At 46.0% G+C, this 18024-nt stretch overlaps 1 protein-coding gene across 1 annotated transcript in view; it reads right to left on the reverse strand.

Annotated features, from left to right (window-relative positions):
* LOC147111559 (unconventional myosin-XVI-like) overlaps positions 1–18024 on the reverse strand; it is a 254585-nt gene that overhangs the window by 76172 nt on the left and 160389 nt on the right. The window contains exons 7-10 of the mRNA XM_085999900.1: positions 12575–12650; positions 3894–4069; positions 2403–2483; positions 1771–1976 (exon numbers count right to left, since the gene is read on the reverse strand). Of these exons, the coding sequence (XP_085856026.1) occupies positions 1771–1976; positions 2403–2483; positions 3894–4069; positions 12575–12650 (539 nt within the window). The remainder of the gene's footprint in view (positions 1–1770; positions 1977–2402; positions 2484–3893; positions 4070–12574; positions 12651–18024) is intronic.

Consider the following 18024-nt stretch of genomic DNA (forward strand, 5'->3'; position numbering starts at 1 on the left):
TCACCATCTCAGAAATACGAGGCAAAGGATAGGCGTCCAATTGGGTATACAAGTTTATAGTCTGGCTATAATCGACCACAAGTCTTTTCTTTTCATTCCTCTTTTATAAATGTTTTATCTTCTGAACTATACCGTTGACTCTTAGTCGCTATAGGTCTACAATTAGGAGCAAGGTTCACGAACAAAGAAGGCGGACTTATTTTTAAAGTAGAAAGGCCGCAGACTGTGAGCGGAGGCTGATATCCACCATACTTAAGGGTGACGCTCTCATGCTGACATTGGAAGTCCAAGCCTAAAATTAAGTTCACACACAACTGAGGTAATATGAGGAGTTTAAAATCCTTATACTCCGTATCCTTAACGGTCAATGTGACTTTACAATATCCAGTTACCTCCGAAGTAAGGGACTTGGACGCCATCACGATTTCACCTCGAGTAGGATACACCTTCAATGAACAGGAGTTAACAAGGTTGGGGTGTATAAAACTTTCAGTACTGCCACAGTCTATCAAACACCCAGTAGGACGACCATTAATCTTGATGTCCATCATAGATTTCGACAAGGAACACAATATGGTCCGGTCAACCGTAACCGAGGCTAGAGTAAAACGATAGGCGGCAGCAGAAAAGACATCGAGTACAGGATTACCCTTACACACTTTACTAAAATGTCCCCGTTGCCTGGGGTGTTTAGATTGGCCACAAAAATAACACTTAGACCCATGGGGTACAGCCACAACAATAGGATTAAGTGGAGGCTCCATTGGTGTTATGGATGCCTCCATACTCGGAACACACGAGGCTGAGAAAGACGCGTGGGCTGATGCATATGCTTCTAAATTCTTCTGGGCTACATCTAACAATCGGGCAGTAGCGACGACCGTTTTTAAAACTAACGAGTCATGCCTGAGAAGTCTCTGTCTAATATAATTAGATCGGAGGCCAGATATGAAAGAATCGCGGATGGCCTCTTCCTGATACAATATGGCAGACAGCCTTGTAGTTGCAATCCTTAGCCAAAGCCTTAAGGTCCTGCAGGAAATCGTCCAGAGATTCCTCGGGTAATTGCCTGTGAGTAGACAAAAGATACCTGGCGTATACTTCGTTAACCGACTTAAGGTACTGGGCCTTAAGGGCTGCGAGGGCCTCTTCATATGTAGTAATATCTTCAATTATCGAGTAAGTTTGATGACTTACCAAGTTGGTTAGAAGACCCAACTTGTTAACCGTCGAATCGACCGATGCGATGAAGTGTTCAAAACATCGAAGCCAATGCGTAAATTTCTTCGACGCGTCTGCCGAATGGGGATCGATATCCAGACGCTCTGGTTTCAAAAATCGATCCATCTTCCAAAAGTTGTTACTTAATAAAATTGATGTGCCAAATAACTGCCTGAATCCATGAGGTTAAAGCTTAAAACTAAAGGCTTTTAATAAGAACATGGCATCAAGTTAACACAGGGCAACCATCATTCATCACCGACCCAGCCCTTATGAGTAAGACCCAGCTCTTATAAGTAAGACTCACACCAATCCGGAGGATCCAGAGGGGCGGGGCTAGGGAGGAGCATTAGTGGTTACACCGGTAGAACATTCCAGACATTAACAAGTACAACAACAACAGACAATACAAATGCCAGAACACAGAGTTATTTCATCACAGTACTGCAAGTAGAAAATAGAAACAAAAGGAAGTTGTAAGTTTCAGGCATGGCTGTGCTTCAGAACGTTAAGCACTTCTAATCCTTAGCTAGTTAACAAATAACCTACCTTGCAAGGAAGTCGCTGAAAGATAGTCGCACAGGGTATCCATGGCGGATCATCTTAACCATCTCCAAAACACCAATGTACTGCAGTTGAGCTGATACATAGAAGTTGTCAAACTTGTCTGCCTGCTTGGACGTGTTGGGCTTGATGCAGTGTACAAAGTGAGGAGTTGAATTCCGGAGCTTTCCCATTATATCACTAATCGAACTCTAGAGTGAAAAGTTCAGTAAAGATTCAGTATTCCTTCTCTTTTAGGTCTTAAAAAGAGTTCTTTTTGAGCAAACATCTTATTATTGATCTTTACAAATAGCAATCTGAAGTTCCATTTTTATTACTTGACTTCGCAAGAAAGCTAATTTGCACTGCTGCTATGTTTTCAACAAGACACTACATGGTCACTGTTCATAATGAAAAATCTCACAGAAACCTGAGCTGTATGTTTAGAAATGACAATTATTTTATTCTATTCTTGGTTAGTTACATTAATTATGAGTTGATGCAGTCAAGGGAAATCTTCCTGTATTCATGAAACTTATTGTGTATTTCAGATGCATGGCCTTCATCGTACAATGATTAGAAGTAAGGCAACTATACCAGGTATTCAAGATTTCTATTAGCTGCTCCTAAATACTTACCCTGAGCTGAGCAGCCAGGGTTGTAGGCCCACCATGCTCCAGACATTGGAGGAATGTTGTTGCTCTCTTCGTTTTCAGGAACTTAGAGAAAGGAAAAGCAATACAATTGTAAAGCACAGGGGTTAGTTAGTCTGATGGACAATTCAGCTAACTAAGGTCTTCTACAAAAGCAAAATACTGCGGCTGCTGGAGATCTGAAATAAAAACAGAAAATGCTGGAAATACTCAGCAGGTCAGGCTATATCTGTGGAGAGAGAAACAGTGTTAACGTTTCAGGTCGATGACCTTTCATCAGAACTGGAAAAAGTTAGAGATGTAACAGATTTTAAGCAAGTGTAAGGGCAGGGAAAGGGGGGAGGGGAGGAAAGAACAAAAGGGAAGGTCTGTGATAGGGTGGAAGGCAGGAGAGATTAAATGACAAAAGGGATGATGGTGCAAGGAAAAAGGGGGTGGTAATGGGACAAGTAAAGAAAAATGGGTCTAGAGGAGGTGCAAATGGCAACAGCAGATCCATTACCAGCACCTGCTGTCCAAACAAATGGGAGCAGCGATTATGATCTGAAATTGTTGAAATTGATGTTGAGTCCAGAAGGCTGTAAAGTGCCTAATCGAAAGATAAGGTGCTGTTCCTCGAGCTTCACAACATGTCTCTTAGAATTTTAGCTGTATAAGCCTATGTTCATAGAGCAAGCCACTGCTAGTAGGGCTCACATTTTTACTTAGATACAAACAGGAGGACTGGTTTTCGGAGTTTGGCATAAGGTTACGGTGCTATGCATGCAGAGAAATTGTGAGCATAAGGCCCACAGTTTCCTGCCCATTCATTTTAATAGTTGGAGAATCATGAGCAACATGCCAGTAATGTCCTGATGTCCACGACTTGCCTGCAGGAGATGAGGCTGGCAGTGTAAATTACCCCCTGGTTGTGAAAAAAAGGGTTTCTTCCTCAGCACTTTCCTCAGCCAACTTTCTCCACACCCCTCTTTTCCTGAAGGCTTTGACTCCTTGCTGGGGTACAATTCCACAGTTGCTGGGGCATGTTCCATTACTTTGGCCAAGTGGCCATTACTCACAAGTAATGCTGTACATCCATTCCTTTGTATTGATATGTGTAAAATGCTGAACCAAATCTAAAATTTTTTGGACACAATGGGGCTATTTTCAGAGTTTAGGCTGCCAGTAAGGAACCACGGCCAATGGCCACACATATTGTGGGAATCCTGACGCATTGCTGTTGAATTTCTGTCCATTAAGTTGGGATCAAAATCTCAGCAACTAAGCCAATCAACTGTGAACCTAAAAGGTGCCCAGAGATTCACAGGGTTGTGCAAAAAAAATCTGAGCTTTAGTTTGTTCATAGATTTAACATTCAGCAAATGAGCAGTATTTTTATGGTAAAGCTGATTTGCGTGTTCATGCAACAAGAGTTCAGCTCCTGCTATGAAATTGCAGAAGAACAGATGAATTAATTAAATGCTGACTTGCCAATACCTTGCTGTTGAGATCCAGAAACGTCTTTGTTCCTTTGGTTCGAGAAGTAGAATACATATTCTGACACAACAGCATTGCTTTGGGCCCTCTAAGACTCAAGTGATGAGGAGGAATAAGAGAACCAGTTTGGGTCAATTTTGCCTGAAAGAATTGGTGAATAACGACATTTTCACTGGCTGTAAATTCAATAAGAAAAGAGAGTATTAATAATAATATGCTTCTAAAACAATTAAAGCCATTTATATGGTGCATTTCCAGTTCCACGTCAGTGATCACCTTGAAATGGTGATGTCAGCTCTGATTTCCATGAATAAGCTGATTAAACTGACATAATCTTAAGATGCTGTGTAAAAAAAAATTCTCATGTTGCCTCTGGTTCTTTTGCCAATTACCTGAACTCGTTGTCCTCTGATTACTGACCATTCTGCCACTGGAAACAGATTCTCCTTATTTACTCTATCAAAACCCTTCATGAATTTGAACACCTCTATCAAATCTTCCCTTAACCTTCTCTGCTCCAATTTCTCCGTGGTGGGCAAATTGTTGGAAAAAATTCTGAGGGATAGTATTAATTAGAAAGGCACGGATTAATCAATGACAGCAAACATGGATTTGTTAAGGGAAGGTCGCGTCTGACTAACTTGACTGAATTTTTTGAGGGGGTAACAAGGAGGGTTGATGAGGGTGCATTTGATGGATTTTAGCAAAGCTTTTGACAAGGTCCCACATGGCAGACTCGTCAGAAAAGTAAAAGCCCATGGGATCCAAGGGAAAGTGGCAAGTTGGATCCAAAATTGACAGGAAGCAAAGGGTAATGGTCGATGGATGTATTTTAGACTGGAAAACCGAGGTTAGGCTGACTGGCCTGTAATTACTCGGTCTATCCCTTTCTCCCTTTTTAAACAATGGTACAACATAAGTAGTCCTCCAGTCCTCCGGCACCACACCTGTAGCCAGAGAGGATTGAAAAATGATGGTCAGAGCCTCCCTTGCTTCTCCTAACAGCCTGGGATACATTTCATCCGGGCCTGGCGATTTATCTACTTTCAAAGATGCTAAACCACTTATTACTTCCTCTCTCACTACGTTTATTTCATCTAATATTTCATACTCCTCCTCGCTAGCTACAATGTCTGCATTGTCCCTCTCTTTTGTGAAGACAGACGCAAAGCATTCATTAAGAACCATACCCACGTCTTCCGCCTCTACACACAAACTTCCTTTTTGGTCTCTCATAGGCCCTACTCTTTCTTCACCGCACGTCAATTACAAGAGAAATGCAGGGATAACACCAACCACTGTACATGGCCTTCTTTGATCTCACAAAGGCCTGCGACACTGTCAACCATGAGGGATTATGGAGTGTCCTCCTCAAATTCGGCTGCCCTCAAAAGTTTGTCACTATCCTCCACCTGCTTCACGATGACATGCAAGCCGTGATCCTGACCAACGGTTCCACCACAGATCCAATTCACGTATGAACCAGGGCCAAGCAAGGCTGTGTCATCGCTCCAACGCTCTTCTCGATCTTCCTTGCTGCAATGCTCCATCTCACCCTCAGTAAGCTCCCCACTAGATTGGAGCTAATTTACAGAACAAACGGGAAACTGTTCAACCTCCATCGCCTCCAGTGCAAATCCAAGGTCGTCCCATCCTCTGTCGTTGAATTACAGTATGCAGACGACGCTTGCGTCTGCGCTCGCTCGGAGGTCGAACTCCAAACCATCGTCAACACCTTCATCGAAGCGTACGAGAGCATGGGCCTTACACGAAACATCCGTAAGACAAAGGTCCTCTACCAACCTGCCCCCGCAACACAGTACTGCCCCCCGATTATCAAAATCCACGACAAGGCCTTGGACAACATGGACCACTTTCCATACCTCGGGCGCCTACTGTCAACAAGGGCAGATGTCGACGACGAAGTCCAACACCGCCTTCAGTGTGCCAGTGCAGCCTTCGGTCGCCTGAGGAAGAGAGCGTTTGAAGACCAGGACCTCAAACCCGGCACTAAGCTCATGGTCTACAGAGCAGCAGTGATACCCGCCCTGCTGTATGCCTCAGAGACATGGACCATGTACACCAGCACCTCAAAGCACTGGAGAGGTACCACCAATGCTGCCCCCACAAGATCCTGCAAATCCACTGGCAGGACAGGCGCACCAACATCAGTGTTCTTGCTCAGGCCAACATCCCCAGCATTGAAGCTTTGACCACGCTCAATCAGCTCCGATGGACGGGTCACATTGTCCGCATGCCTGATACAAGACTCCCAAAACAAGCGCTCTACTTGGAGCTCCGGCATGGCAAGAGAGCCCCAGGTGAGCAGAGGAAACGCTTCAAGGATACCCTCAAAGCCTCCTTGAAAAAGTGTAACATCCGCACCGACACCTGGTAATCCCTGGCTCAAGACCGCACAAAAGTGGAGGAGAAGCATCCGTGAAGGCGCTGAACACCTCGAGTCTCTTCGCCGGGAGCAAGCGGAAGCCAAGCGCAGGCAGCGCAAGGAGCACACGTCAACCCAAGCACCCCACCCACCCGCCCCTTCAACCACCGTCAGCCCCACCTGTGACAGAGACTGTAGGTCCCGCGTTGGACTCATCAGTCACCTGCGAACTAATTTTTAATGTGAAAGCAAGTCATCCTCGGTTCCGAGGAACTGCCTAAGAAGAAGAAGAGTTATCCTCTTGCACTTTATGTATTTATAAAACATCTTTGGGTTTTCCTTGATTTTACTTACCAATATTTTTTCATGCCCTCTCTTTGTTTTCCTAATTTACTTTATAATTTCACCCCTGCACTTTCTATACTCCTCTATACTTCCTGCAGTAATTAGATCTTGGTATCTGACATAAGCTTCCCTTTTTTGCCTTGTTACATTTTGAGACTTATTTTGACCATTTTTTCACATATAGGATTTGATAAAAGAGTTACTTGAAAATTTGGGGTTTTTAAAGCAAAGTCTAGTCAGGCAAGTTGAAAGGAATAGGCACTGGGACAATAGGTGGCTAAGGAGCTAAACTTCGGTGTTAATAATGAGAAACTCTTTAACTTGACTTGTTCCATTTTATTTGCAGCATTCCCCTCTTCCACACAATTTGTACCATTAGGAACTTTGAAAGCTTGATTACTATCCCCACTTCTAACTCATTTATTGCCAGTGTAAACAATAGTGGTCCTAGCACTGATCTGTGAAGTACTTCCAATTTAAATTCTCCCATCTTCATTAAATACCCTCCCTGCAAAAAGATTGGTACCAGTCCAATTCAGGTGAACCCAATGACATCATCCAAGACAAAGCAGCCCGCTTGACTGGCACCCCATCTACCACCTTAAACATTCACTCCCTCCACCACTGGTGTATTGTGGCTGCAGTGTGTACCATCTACAAGATGCACTGTAGCAACTGGCCAAGGCTTCTTCGAAAGCACATCCCAAACCCGCGACCTCTACTACCTAGAAGGGCAAGGGCAGCAGGCGCATGGGAACACCACCCCTTCCAAGTTCCCCTCCAAGTCATACACCATCCTGACTTGGAAGTATATCACCGATCCTTCATCATCGCTGGGTCAAAATCCTGGAACTCCCTCCCTAACAGCATTGTGGGAGTACCTTCACCACACGGACTGCAGCGGTTCAAGGCAGCGGCTCACCACCACCTTCTCAAGGGCAACTAGGGATGGTCAATAAATACTGGCCTTGCCAGCTATGCCCACATCTCACAAAATAATTTTTTTTTAAATCCCTTGCATCAGAACTCATTTCAATATCCTAGGATTCTTCCCTTCTACACTGCCGCTCAAGTTTTGTTGTTTCTCTAGGCTCAGCACCTGGCACCGGCAGTAATCCTAAAATTACACTGAGGTTATGTCCTTTAATCTAATACCTAACTCCTCAAGCTCACCCTGCAAGTTCTCCATCCTATTCTTTCCTACGTCTTTAGCTCATACAGGATCCATGACATCCAACGATTCTCCCTTCCACTCCAGGAGCATTTCCATCTGATCCATTATGTCCTGGGAGCAAAGTCACCAAGATCAAATTCTGAGAAGCGCCTTGGACCATTTCAAGCAGGTAGTGTCCCACTGCTCAGGATTTCACTATAACTGCAACCAGTACAAAGTGAGTTTAGGAAGGGACTGCCTGGGAACTTTTCATACATTTTAAACACTTTTCTCGTGTTAAAAAAGAGCAAACTAACTGAATGAAAAGTGAAGCGAATGCAGTCATGCATGTTCTGCTTTGCCTGGCCAAAGACCAGTGTGGAGCTGACAGTATAACCAACCACTATGGAATCGAAGCAGATTCCAGTCTGATAGCTACAGAATGACAGTGCTGTAATAAGAGACTTGACAGAAAATGTGACTCAGTGTAAAAAACAGAAAGGAAGGCAACACAAAATGCTCACTGCTAGATAAGCAGTAAAAAACCTGGAAGAATTCTAAAGTTCTGGAGAGATAGAAGTAACAGTACTCAGTACAAAGCTACCCTTGTCATCCTTTGATCTGAGACTCATGCATTAAGTGACTGTCATGCACACTGAGCATTTGGCAGGTGGAGTCCAAAGAAGATTTGGAGACAGATGAGTTGGATGAGAAGGGAACTATGCATGAAAAGCTTAGGGCTTCACAGGCCTGAGAGCTATCGGAGGCATGAGGGACACAAGTGATCAGACAAAAGAGGGGAATTGGATCTCAAGGCATGAAGAGCACTGTGCATCATTTTGAATGTACACTGCAAAATGTGCATTTTCTGATTTGTCCACATAGGAGAGTGCAATGATGCAAATGGTAATGCAGTGATATTATATTGCTCATTCAATCTGCCCCTGAAAATGTTCCAATTTTAATGCAAAACGATTACATCATCGGACCCAATTTGAGAATTTAAAGCAGGATCCCGCTGCCTTCCTGAGGGTGTTCCACTCGCTTGCTCAAAAGAGCAGATTAAGATCGGGACATGACAGAATGGTACTAGGACTGGCCTCATTTTAATTTCCGCCCAACAAGATTCTGCCAGGCGGGGCAGTGAAAATCAGAGCCATGGGGCTGGATTTTTAAGGAGGAGGGCGGGTTGGGGGGCGGTGGGAGCCGGGGGCGGGGGGGCGGCTCCAGTCCGGTCGGGAAACCCGGGAGGACTTTAACAGCAGGGCTTAATTTGGATGAGAGACATTGATTTCCGGCCCTCAGCCAGCCAGATTGAGAGGCTGGCTGGCTGCAGGCGGGTAAGCCTGCAGCACTAGGCCGCACAGAGGAGGGAGGGAGTGTTCGCGTAGGGGCCGGGCCAAAAGAATCGTGGAGGTGGGGGCAGGTCAGGCAGACAATGGAGTGTCGGGCCAAGCTGTTAAAAGGATTGGGTGGGGGGGGGGAGGGGGGCGTTGGGCAGACAATCGGCAGCGGGGGTGGGAGGGAGAGAGGATCGGGGCTAGCTGATCGGGGTGGGTGAAGGGAAGATCGTAGCCGGCCACCGGAGTTTTGGGGTTGGCCTCCGGATGATTGGGGGGTGGGGAGAGAAGATCGTGGCTGGACAATGGAGGATCGGTGGGGTGGGGAGAGAAGATCGGGGCTGGCTGCAGCAGTCCCTGCCTTGCTGTAACTACCGGGTTTTATGAATTGTGTAAAAGCTGTCCACATGCAGTTAAAAACAAAATGGAAGTTAGAAAAGAGGCTTGCAGCCTCATTATAATATTTCAATTGGCATCCCGCCTCCTGGGAGCGGGCTAGCTGGCCACCCCCATCCTGCTTCCCGTCCGTCTCCAGTACAACAGTGGGCAGGTTGGAAGCGGGTTCCGGTCAGGAATCCCATTTTTAACAATTTAACTCCCTCCATGCTACAAATCCACTCTTTTTTTTAAGGTTAAAATTCCCCCCATAGTGTCAGTATTGAGCACTTTCAGGTCAGGTATAGCATGATTAGATGCAGAGTGAAGCTCCCTCTAGTGTTGTCTCAGTTCCAGTCTGAGAATAACATAATTTATCACACCAGTAAGAGGAATATTAAAGTGTATGGGTAGAAGCAGGAGAATGGGATTAGACGCAGTGGCTCATGTGGAGATAAACACTGGTGCAGACCTGATGGTCTGAATGGCATGTTCGTGTGATTCTAATATGAGAGAGAGAAAGAGAGAGAGAGAGTGAGATAGGTAAAAAGACAGAAGGGAAGAGAAATTTTAATATAGGTGAGCGCGTGGGATTGGGTGGGGAGTTAAATCGGGTCAAATTCCGAGCGTGTCAGGAAGCCGGTTCCAAACCCTCTGACTGGGACAAGGGTGACAGATTGGCATGTTAAATATGTTAATGAGGCAGGCAGTCTCTGATTTTACCTGCTTTGCAGGTTTTACAGTGGGTGGCCGAGATTTCCAGGCCTCGGCAAACCCAGCAGTTGAAGAAAGGCGAGGCCAGCTTCGGGGAGAAGATAAGTGCCTTTACAGCAATGTTTGTGGGGCAGGAGAGCTTTCCCCTGGCCCCCACAAGCTTCCCCATCAGACCCCCCCATGCAATGATTCCCCAGAGTCAGGGATCGCACCGTCCCCCAGGATCAGACCTCCTCCCCCTAGTCGGGGACCGGACCCCCACCGGAATCGGATGCCCCCCCAGTATTGGACACTCCCCCTGTGGTTGGGGATCGGACCCCTCCCCGCCCAGGATTGGATTTCCCCCCGCCCCCGGGGTCATGGATTGGACCTACCTGCTCCTGCAGTCTCGACTTCTAGGCGGGAAACCTGTCATTGCCATACGACAGAATATGTGGAGTTAAAACACGAGAGCATGAAGGGAAACCCAGACTTCCGGGTTTCCGATCCGAAACTCCGCTCCCCCCCAGCCCCAGCAAATATCCAGGCCAGGAAGTTTGATTCAAGGCACTAAGCTGTTTAGAAAATTAAGATCACAAGGTAGGTTTGGATGAAGAAGACCCTTCAGCCTATTTCATCTCATTCATGCACAAGATCAACCCTACTATCTCCCCATTACAGTATCCAGCTGGTTCTTGAACGAGTCCAATGTTCCAATTTTAACCAGTCATCCAGACAACCTGTCCCAGCTATTGATCGCTCTCTGCGTAGAGAAGCATCTCCTAAATTTTCCCTTCTCAATCCTGAACTCTTTTGCCCTGGTATATCTGAAGACAGAGTTTTGGGTTTACTTTCTCTGACGCATTCAGTATCTTACACGCTTATCTTATAAACTGTTACTTGCCAAAGATATTATAACTTTTACCAACATGAAAAGAAAGTTTTCCAAATTGCCCAATGCATAAAGTCCCAAGCCATGAGTATTTAAACAGCTCTTGTACATAGAAAGGGAGCCCATCCAATTTGCAACCAGTCAGGTTTTAAGCTGCCAATTTTCATATCTGAAAACCAGACATCAAACTCTAAAAAAATATACTGGGGTGAATTTGGATCCTGGTGCACTATTTTTCAGGTGCAGAATGGGGCAAAACAGCATCAATTTCATGGTGCTATTTCCCATGCCCCAAGAGCACCTACAGAACATTCGACTCTAATTTGGGTAGGACAGTTTTTCAGGAGCCCTTGGCGATTGTCTAAAAGACATTAGGCTCCTTGTATATATAAATGAGGGACACTTGTTTCAGGACACCTGTTTTAAACTGGACAGTGTTGAGTGGAGCAGGCATCGGGCCTGTTCTGCTCAGGATTTTTCAGTGGATGCTGCAGTTAAGCAGCAGCAGCTAACAAAAAATGAAGTAATTTAAAAAAAAAGTAATGTGGAGCCAGTAGGAACAGGAGTGCTCCTCCCGACTCCATTGCACTCCTGAGGGCTTTGGCCAGCCTGTGATCGACACCCCTCCCATTGTCCTCCACCCCCTAGGAATCACACAAGGACCGCTGTCGGTGAGGCAAGCAACCCAAAATTGATCCTCTTGAAATGGGCTAGCTGCCTTTTGAGGCGCGACAGGCAGCGGGAGTTCACTCAAATGATTGAAATGAGGTCCCAGGCCTAACTTAGGGCAAGCCTCGAGTCTCCCGGTTTGGGCGCTGTCTACGGCCGTTGGTTATGCTCTCAAAAACAGGCCATAACCAATTTCAAACCTCTGTACCTGTATGAGCAATCCTGCTTCTATCCATGTTATTTAATGGACAGCAGTTTAAGAATAAGACCCATCACCACCTTCTCGAGTAATTAGAAACCAGGCAATAAATATGGCCTTGCCACTGTTGCCCACATCTCTAGAAACAATACATAATAAAATTGGAGCCATTGCTTCTGCAGCCATCTTTTCCCAGGAAAGGCTGGAGTGTAATAAAAGTTATTTGATACGTTTTTAGAAGCAATTAGAAGCAAGGTTTATACAATGTAAAAATTAAAAATAAGCCATACATTGATTTGTGCTTGATGTTCTTAATATTATTACTCACACATAAATTCATGAAAAATTATAGAATTTTTTTTGTTAAGGCTTTGAATATGGCAGCCATTTTGAACTTAACATGAAGAACACAAAGCATGCTGGGAGCAGTATTTACACCAGCTCAATGAAAACATTGCAAAGACCGTCATAACTGCACAGTGAAAACTACACGTTTTGCTAAATGTCATTTTATTCATGATATTGAAAATATACGAGAGACGTAACAAAAATCTAGCTTAATATAATAAAGATGCCATAAATTTCGTGCTTATAATATGCTTTTGGTTTATAAAAATATAAACACATACCTTTCATAACAAAAATGAGGTTTTGGGAAAGTGAATCTTTGTTCTTTTCAATTGCTCCTGTTAAATCATAGGTCACCTGTAGTAAGACAGAACGTTGAACAATGTTTCAGCATTTTGCCTTAACCGAAATGTACTTAAATTGTTTATGCTTTCAACTTGTTTTGTTTTCACTGTTCAGCTGCTCAACTGAAGATAACTATATAATTCCCCGCAGCAAGAGTATATGTAAATACAGTTAAAAGTGATGAATCGTCTGGATCAAGATCAGTAAACCCAAAGTAGATTGATTATACTTAGAACTGCCAACCTTTCTGCTTAAGTGGCATCTACATTATCAAAGTAAATGCTACTTTAATAGTATAATAATAAAATCATCACTGCCATCAAAGATAGTGGCTAGAATTTTTACCGTGGAGTCGGGTCAGGTGCGTGTGGGCCGCATAGTGGGTCGGGAACGTGATATTCTGCTCAGTGCATAGCACCGATATTTAAAGCAGTCTTACACTCAATTCATTTGAAGGTTGCTAGAGGAGTGTGGTGGGTGAAATGGAAAGGTCTGAATACTGTTCCAAACTATCAATGATGGATACTGAAAGGCAGAGGGCTGCACCCCGATTTTCTGTTGCATCCCTGCATACTCTGGTGCAGGCAGTGAGAGCATGTGGGGGGGTCCTGTTCCCTGCAGCAAGAGACCTCCCAAAGACACCAAAAGGACCTGGCTGGAGATAAGAGGAGGTCAGCAGCAGGGATGTGGTGAGGAGGACGTGGATCCAGTGCAGGAAGAGATTCAATGGTCTCATGAGGTCAGGAAAGGTGAGTGCAATGCCACACGCACCTTCATCCTGATGTGTCTGTCACCAAAACCCTATCACTCTGCCTTCTCAAGCCTACTCCTGCATATCATTCCTCACACCAACTACCTTGCAGGTCCACCCAGAGGAAGGCGACTCCTCAGAGGAAGCTCCAGCCTCTGAGGGTGCACCGTCAGCAGACCCAAGTACACCCAGCACCAGCGCAGTTATGCACACCTCGGTGGGTCCTGTGTGAGATAGAGTAGTGTTGTCACCTGGTGTCTCACAATTCACAAGTGAGCAAGAGCAGATGGTGTTGACAGGGACAACAGTGGAGACTCCTCGCCGGAGGGCGCAGGGCACTCCAAACTCTGCTCAGCTGCATGCAAATGCTGCGCCTCAGGGGCCATCGAGAAAGAGAGTGATCTTGGAGGGGCAGCAACAATTGCTTGAAGCTCTGCCAGCTTTTGCAGCCGCGATGTGTGCAGCTGTGCAGAAAATGGAGCATCACCATCTTGCAGGTGATGGCGACGATGTGCTCTTCCATGGAAAGGATGGCCACCTGCATGGAGCAGCAAATGCACCAGTCACATGAGCACATGCTAGCTGTGGACAACAGATGGCGGACGCTCATAGACCTCCTCTCTAGGAGGGATATAAACGTAAACTTGGGCGTTCATCGCCCCACTGATGTGCAGCAAGGTGCTCTCCAGCTCCTTGAAAGCAGGGAACTATGAGTGGCCCATGAGCGGGATGATGATGAGAGGGGACATGCAAGTGGGGGCTATTCTCAAAGCACTCCCATTTCTCCCCCATTGCCTCCCTTCAGTCAGAGCCCCATATGCTGCCTTGGATCCCGATGGCCAAATCTTCCCCTGCACAGTTGCAGGAGGAGCAGCCTTTGGCGGGTCCATTACAGGCTCCAAAACCCAGATGACATCCGCCAAAAGTGTTTAAGCAGTCACAGCAGGAAAGTGAGCAGCCTGCCTCTACCTCTGCTGAAGCCACAGGGGTTGCACCTCGTAGAAGCACTCGGAAAGAAAAAAGATATAATCCTAGATGCACAAGGTTATCCACATGGGTGTATGAACAAATGTTAGTGATAAGTTTCAGTTATATTTATGACACAGATAAATTTATTTCTTTGCACCACTTTCCCGTCTTGTCCATTTTGCCTGCTACCTGTGAAGTGGCCTTGTCACTTGGAGTGAATGGTGAGACATTACTTAACCTCGAGCAATGGGGGTTTGGTTGAGAGGAATGGCTGGTCATTGTAGGGATGCTTTATGGTGTTGTTGGGTGGCAGGGTGGGGGGGTGTCTTAGTCCAGCATGTGGCAGCCGTATGTATGATGGAGCAAGTTAAGTAAATCTGGCCATGATGAGGCCATTCCGGGCAGCAATGTGCGCCGCTGCTGGTGCCATCTCCACCTCAGATTCCTCCTCCTCCTCCTCCTCATCTTCATCTTCCACCTACTCCTCCTCCTCTGAAGAGGCTGTGTGCTGTGCGCCATGCTCCTCCTGCTTCACAACGACATACAAGCCGTGATCTTGACCAACGGATCCACCAAAGACCCAATTCACGTACGGAATGGGGTCAAGCATGGCTGTGTCATCGCACCAACGCTCTTCTCAATCTTCCTGGCTGCAATGCTCCATCTCAACCTCAGTAAGCTCCCCGCTGCAGTGGAGCTAATCTACAGAACAAACGGGAAACTGTTCAACCTCCGTCACCTCTAGTCCAGCTCCAAGGTCGTCCCATCCTCTGTCATCAAATTACAGTATGCAGACGACGCTTGCGTCTGCGCACACTCTGAGGTTAAACTCCAAACGATCGTCAGCACCTTCACCGAAGCATACGAGGGCATGGGCCTTACACTAAACATCCGTAAGACAAAAGTCCTCTACCAACCTGCCCCCGCCACACAGTACTGCCCCCCGATTATCAAAATCCATGACGAGGCCTTGGACAACGTAGACCACTTTCCATACCTCAGGAGCATACTGTAAACAAGGGCAGATGTCGATGACGAAGTCCAACACCGCCTTCAGTGTGCCAGTGCAGCCTTCGGAAGAGATTGTTTGAAGACCAGGAACTCAAACCCAGCACCAAGCTCCTGGTCTACAGAGCAGTAGTGATACTCGCCCGCCTGTATGCTTCAGAGATATGGACCATGTACAGCAGGCACCTCAAAGCACTGGAGAGGTACCACCAATGCTACCTCCGCAAGATCGTGCAAATCCATTGGCAGGATAGGTGCACCAAAGTCAGTGTTCTCACTCAGGCCAACATCCCCATCATCGAAGCTTTGGCCACGCTCGATCAGCTCCAATGGACGGGCCACATCGTCCGCATGCCCGATACGAGATTCCCAAAACAAGTGCTTTACTCGGAGCTCTGACACGGCAAGAGAACCCCAGGTGAGCAGAGGAAATGCTTCAAGGACACCCTCAAAGCCTTTGTGAAAAAGTGCAACATCCCCACCGACACCTGGAAATCCCTGGCCCAAGACCGCAAAAAGTGGAGAAGCATCCGGGAAGGCACTGAGCACCTTGAGTCTCTTCGTCGGGAGCAAGCGGAAGCCAAGCGCAAGCAGCGTAAGGAGCGCACGTCAACCCAAGCACCCCACCCACCCGCCCCTTCAACCATCGTTTGCCCCACCTGTGACAGAGACTGTAGGTCCCGCATTGGACTCATCAGTCACCTGCGAACTCAGTTTTAGTGTGGAAGCAAGTCATCCTCGGTTCCGCCTAAGAAAGAAAGAAAGATGCTCCTCCTGCAGCTCCAATCCTCGCAGTAACCTAGTAAAAATTTAATTTAAACTGATATCAGGAGGTTCTTCATTACACTGAGGGTGTTGTGACACTACAACTGCAGTGTTATGCAATGTACTTTCCATCATGATTGTGATTATGTTGAATCTAGATTCACGGCATAAAGTGATACTGGAGCAAAGCTGAACAAGGCTCCCTTCACGTCTGATTTACACTCCAAGTATAGTGTGATCAACTTGTGAAATGGACTTCCAGGTATAACAGTGAAGGCAAAAACCCTGGACTTATTTAAGAAACATTAGATGCCATTTTGGAGGTAGGGTTCTGAAAGGGTCTTTCTGGATAGATAGATAACTAAGATACATTGTCAACTACTGAATATCTATTTTGAGGCACCCAGATTTTCCAGCAAGAGTGATTGTGAAGTCAAAGAAGCAGGAAGCTTGACTGATTTTTCATCTCACTGGCCCAGGGATGCTGAAGGTAATTGTAGCACAAATATTGCTACCCTGGCTAAGATAAACTAACTTAGGGAAGGGAATCAAAACTGAGACCTTCCTGGTCTGTGTGGCTCACTTGCACTGTCTTTACCAACTATAACTTTAGGGTTAAGGAGCACCAGGAACTTCAGCAAATCAATATTCTGCTATTTTGTTTGATTGGTATGGGTTAGTTTAGATCCATCTGAACTACTGAACCCTTGCTAGGTCAGTCATGTCTAATTCATAATGATGATTTTTTTTAAATGAAAAACAGAAACTAAATGTACTTCATCAATCTCTGCAACACCTACCATATTTACATCATCCATCTCTTCACTATCTGACACCACCAGGCCCTCTTAAACTCATTGTCATCTATAAATTACCTTAGAAGCCAGGCATGAATAGCAAATGCTAAAACTTGTAATGGAACATGGAGACTGTGATGTCACTTGACTTTTGATTAAAGAAAGTTGAATGCTGCACTCTTTGAGCTCTGAACAAACTTGATTATTTACAATGGAGTCCTTCATTTCAACATCCTTGATTACAACCAAGCATGTCTCAGCACATGCACATTGTCTACAGGTGTACATTAAAGTTGTGGTGCTTATTGGCTGAAATTTTCCCATTGCCGAGCGTGCGTGTTTCGAGACGGGTCAGCAGTAAAAAATCCCGGAAATTGCGAGTGTGTCGGGAACCCACCGTCATCCCACCGCCTCGCGCATTTAACTCGGGCGGCTTTGAAGGCACGACACAGACCCGATCAGCAGAGGTAGGCGACCTCATTCAGTTCATGAACTGCTTGTTGAGAGACCCTTAAGATGGTTTTTAACACCAGCTTTTGACTTTTACTGCAGGAGCACAGGATTCACACAGCTTGGGAACCTCGCCTGTGAAGGGGAGGTGGAGGCCCAGTGGCAACTGGCGAGTCCATTCATTTTTGAGCTGGGAAAAACACATAAATACTGCAACATTACACCTCATTACTTGCCTCATGGAAAGATTTGCTGTCTATTTTTTGTCCACAGATTTAGGTGTCAGCAGTTTGCAGATAATTTCTGAAACCTCGGAAGCCACTCTCACCACATTGCTACTCAATATCAGAACATTGAGGGATTGGCCCTCTGATCTCCACTTTACCTGCCATCTAGTACATCAGCATGGGTGCCACTTATACTGTCTCACCTTGGTCCTCAGAATCGGACCAAGATGAACCCCACCACCAGCAGCAGCAGCCACACCAGTTGCAGCAACAGTAACCACAACAGCACCCTTCCCCTCAACAATCTAATGCTCCACAGGAGAAAAGGGGACACCACAGGGCTGCAGTGCGCCGGAGGCGATATCCCAACACAGGGTATGCAGGCAGAGGATGAACTTCCTGAATACGACTGAGCAGCA

The sequence above is a fragment of the Somniosus microcephalus genome, chromosome 10 (genome assembly GCF_052327205.1).
Source record: "Somniosus microcephalus isolate GS21.2 chromosome 10, FLI_Smic_1.0, whole genome shotgun sequence".
Classification (NCBI taxonomy): domain Eukaryota; kingdom Metazoa; phylum Chordata; class Chondrichthyes; order Squaliformes; family Somniosidae; genus Somniosus; species Somniosus microcephalus.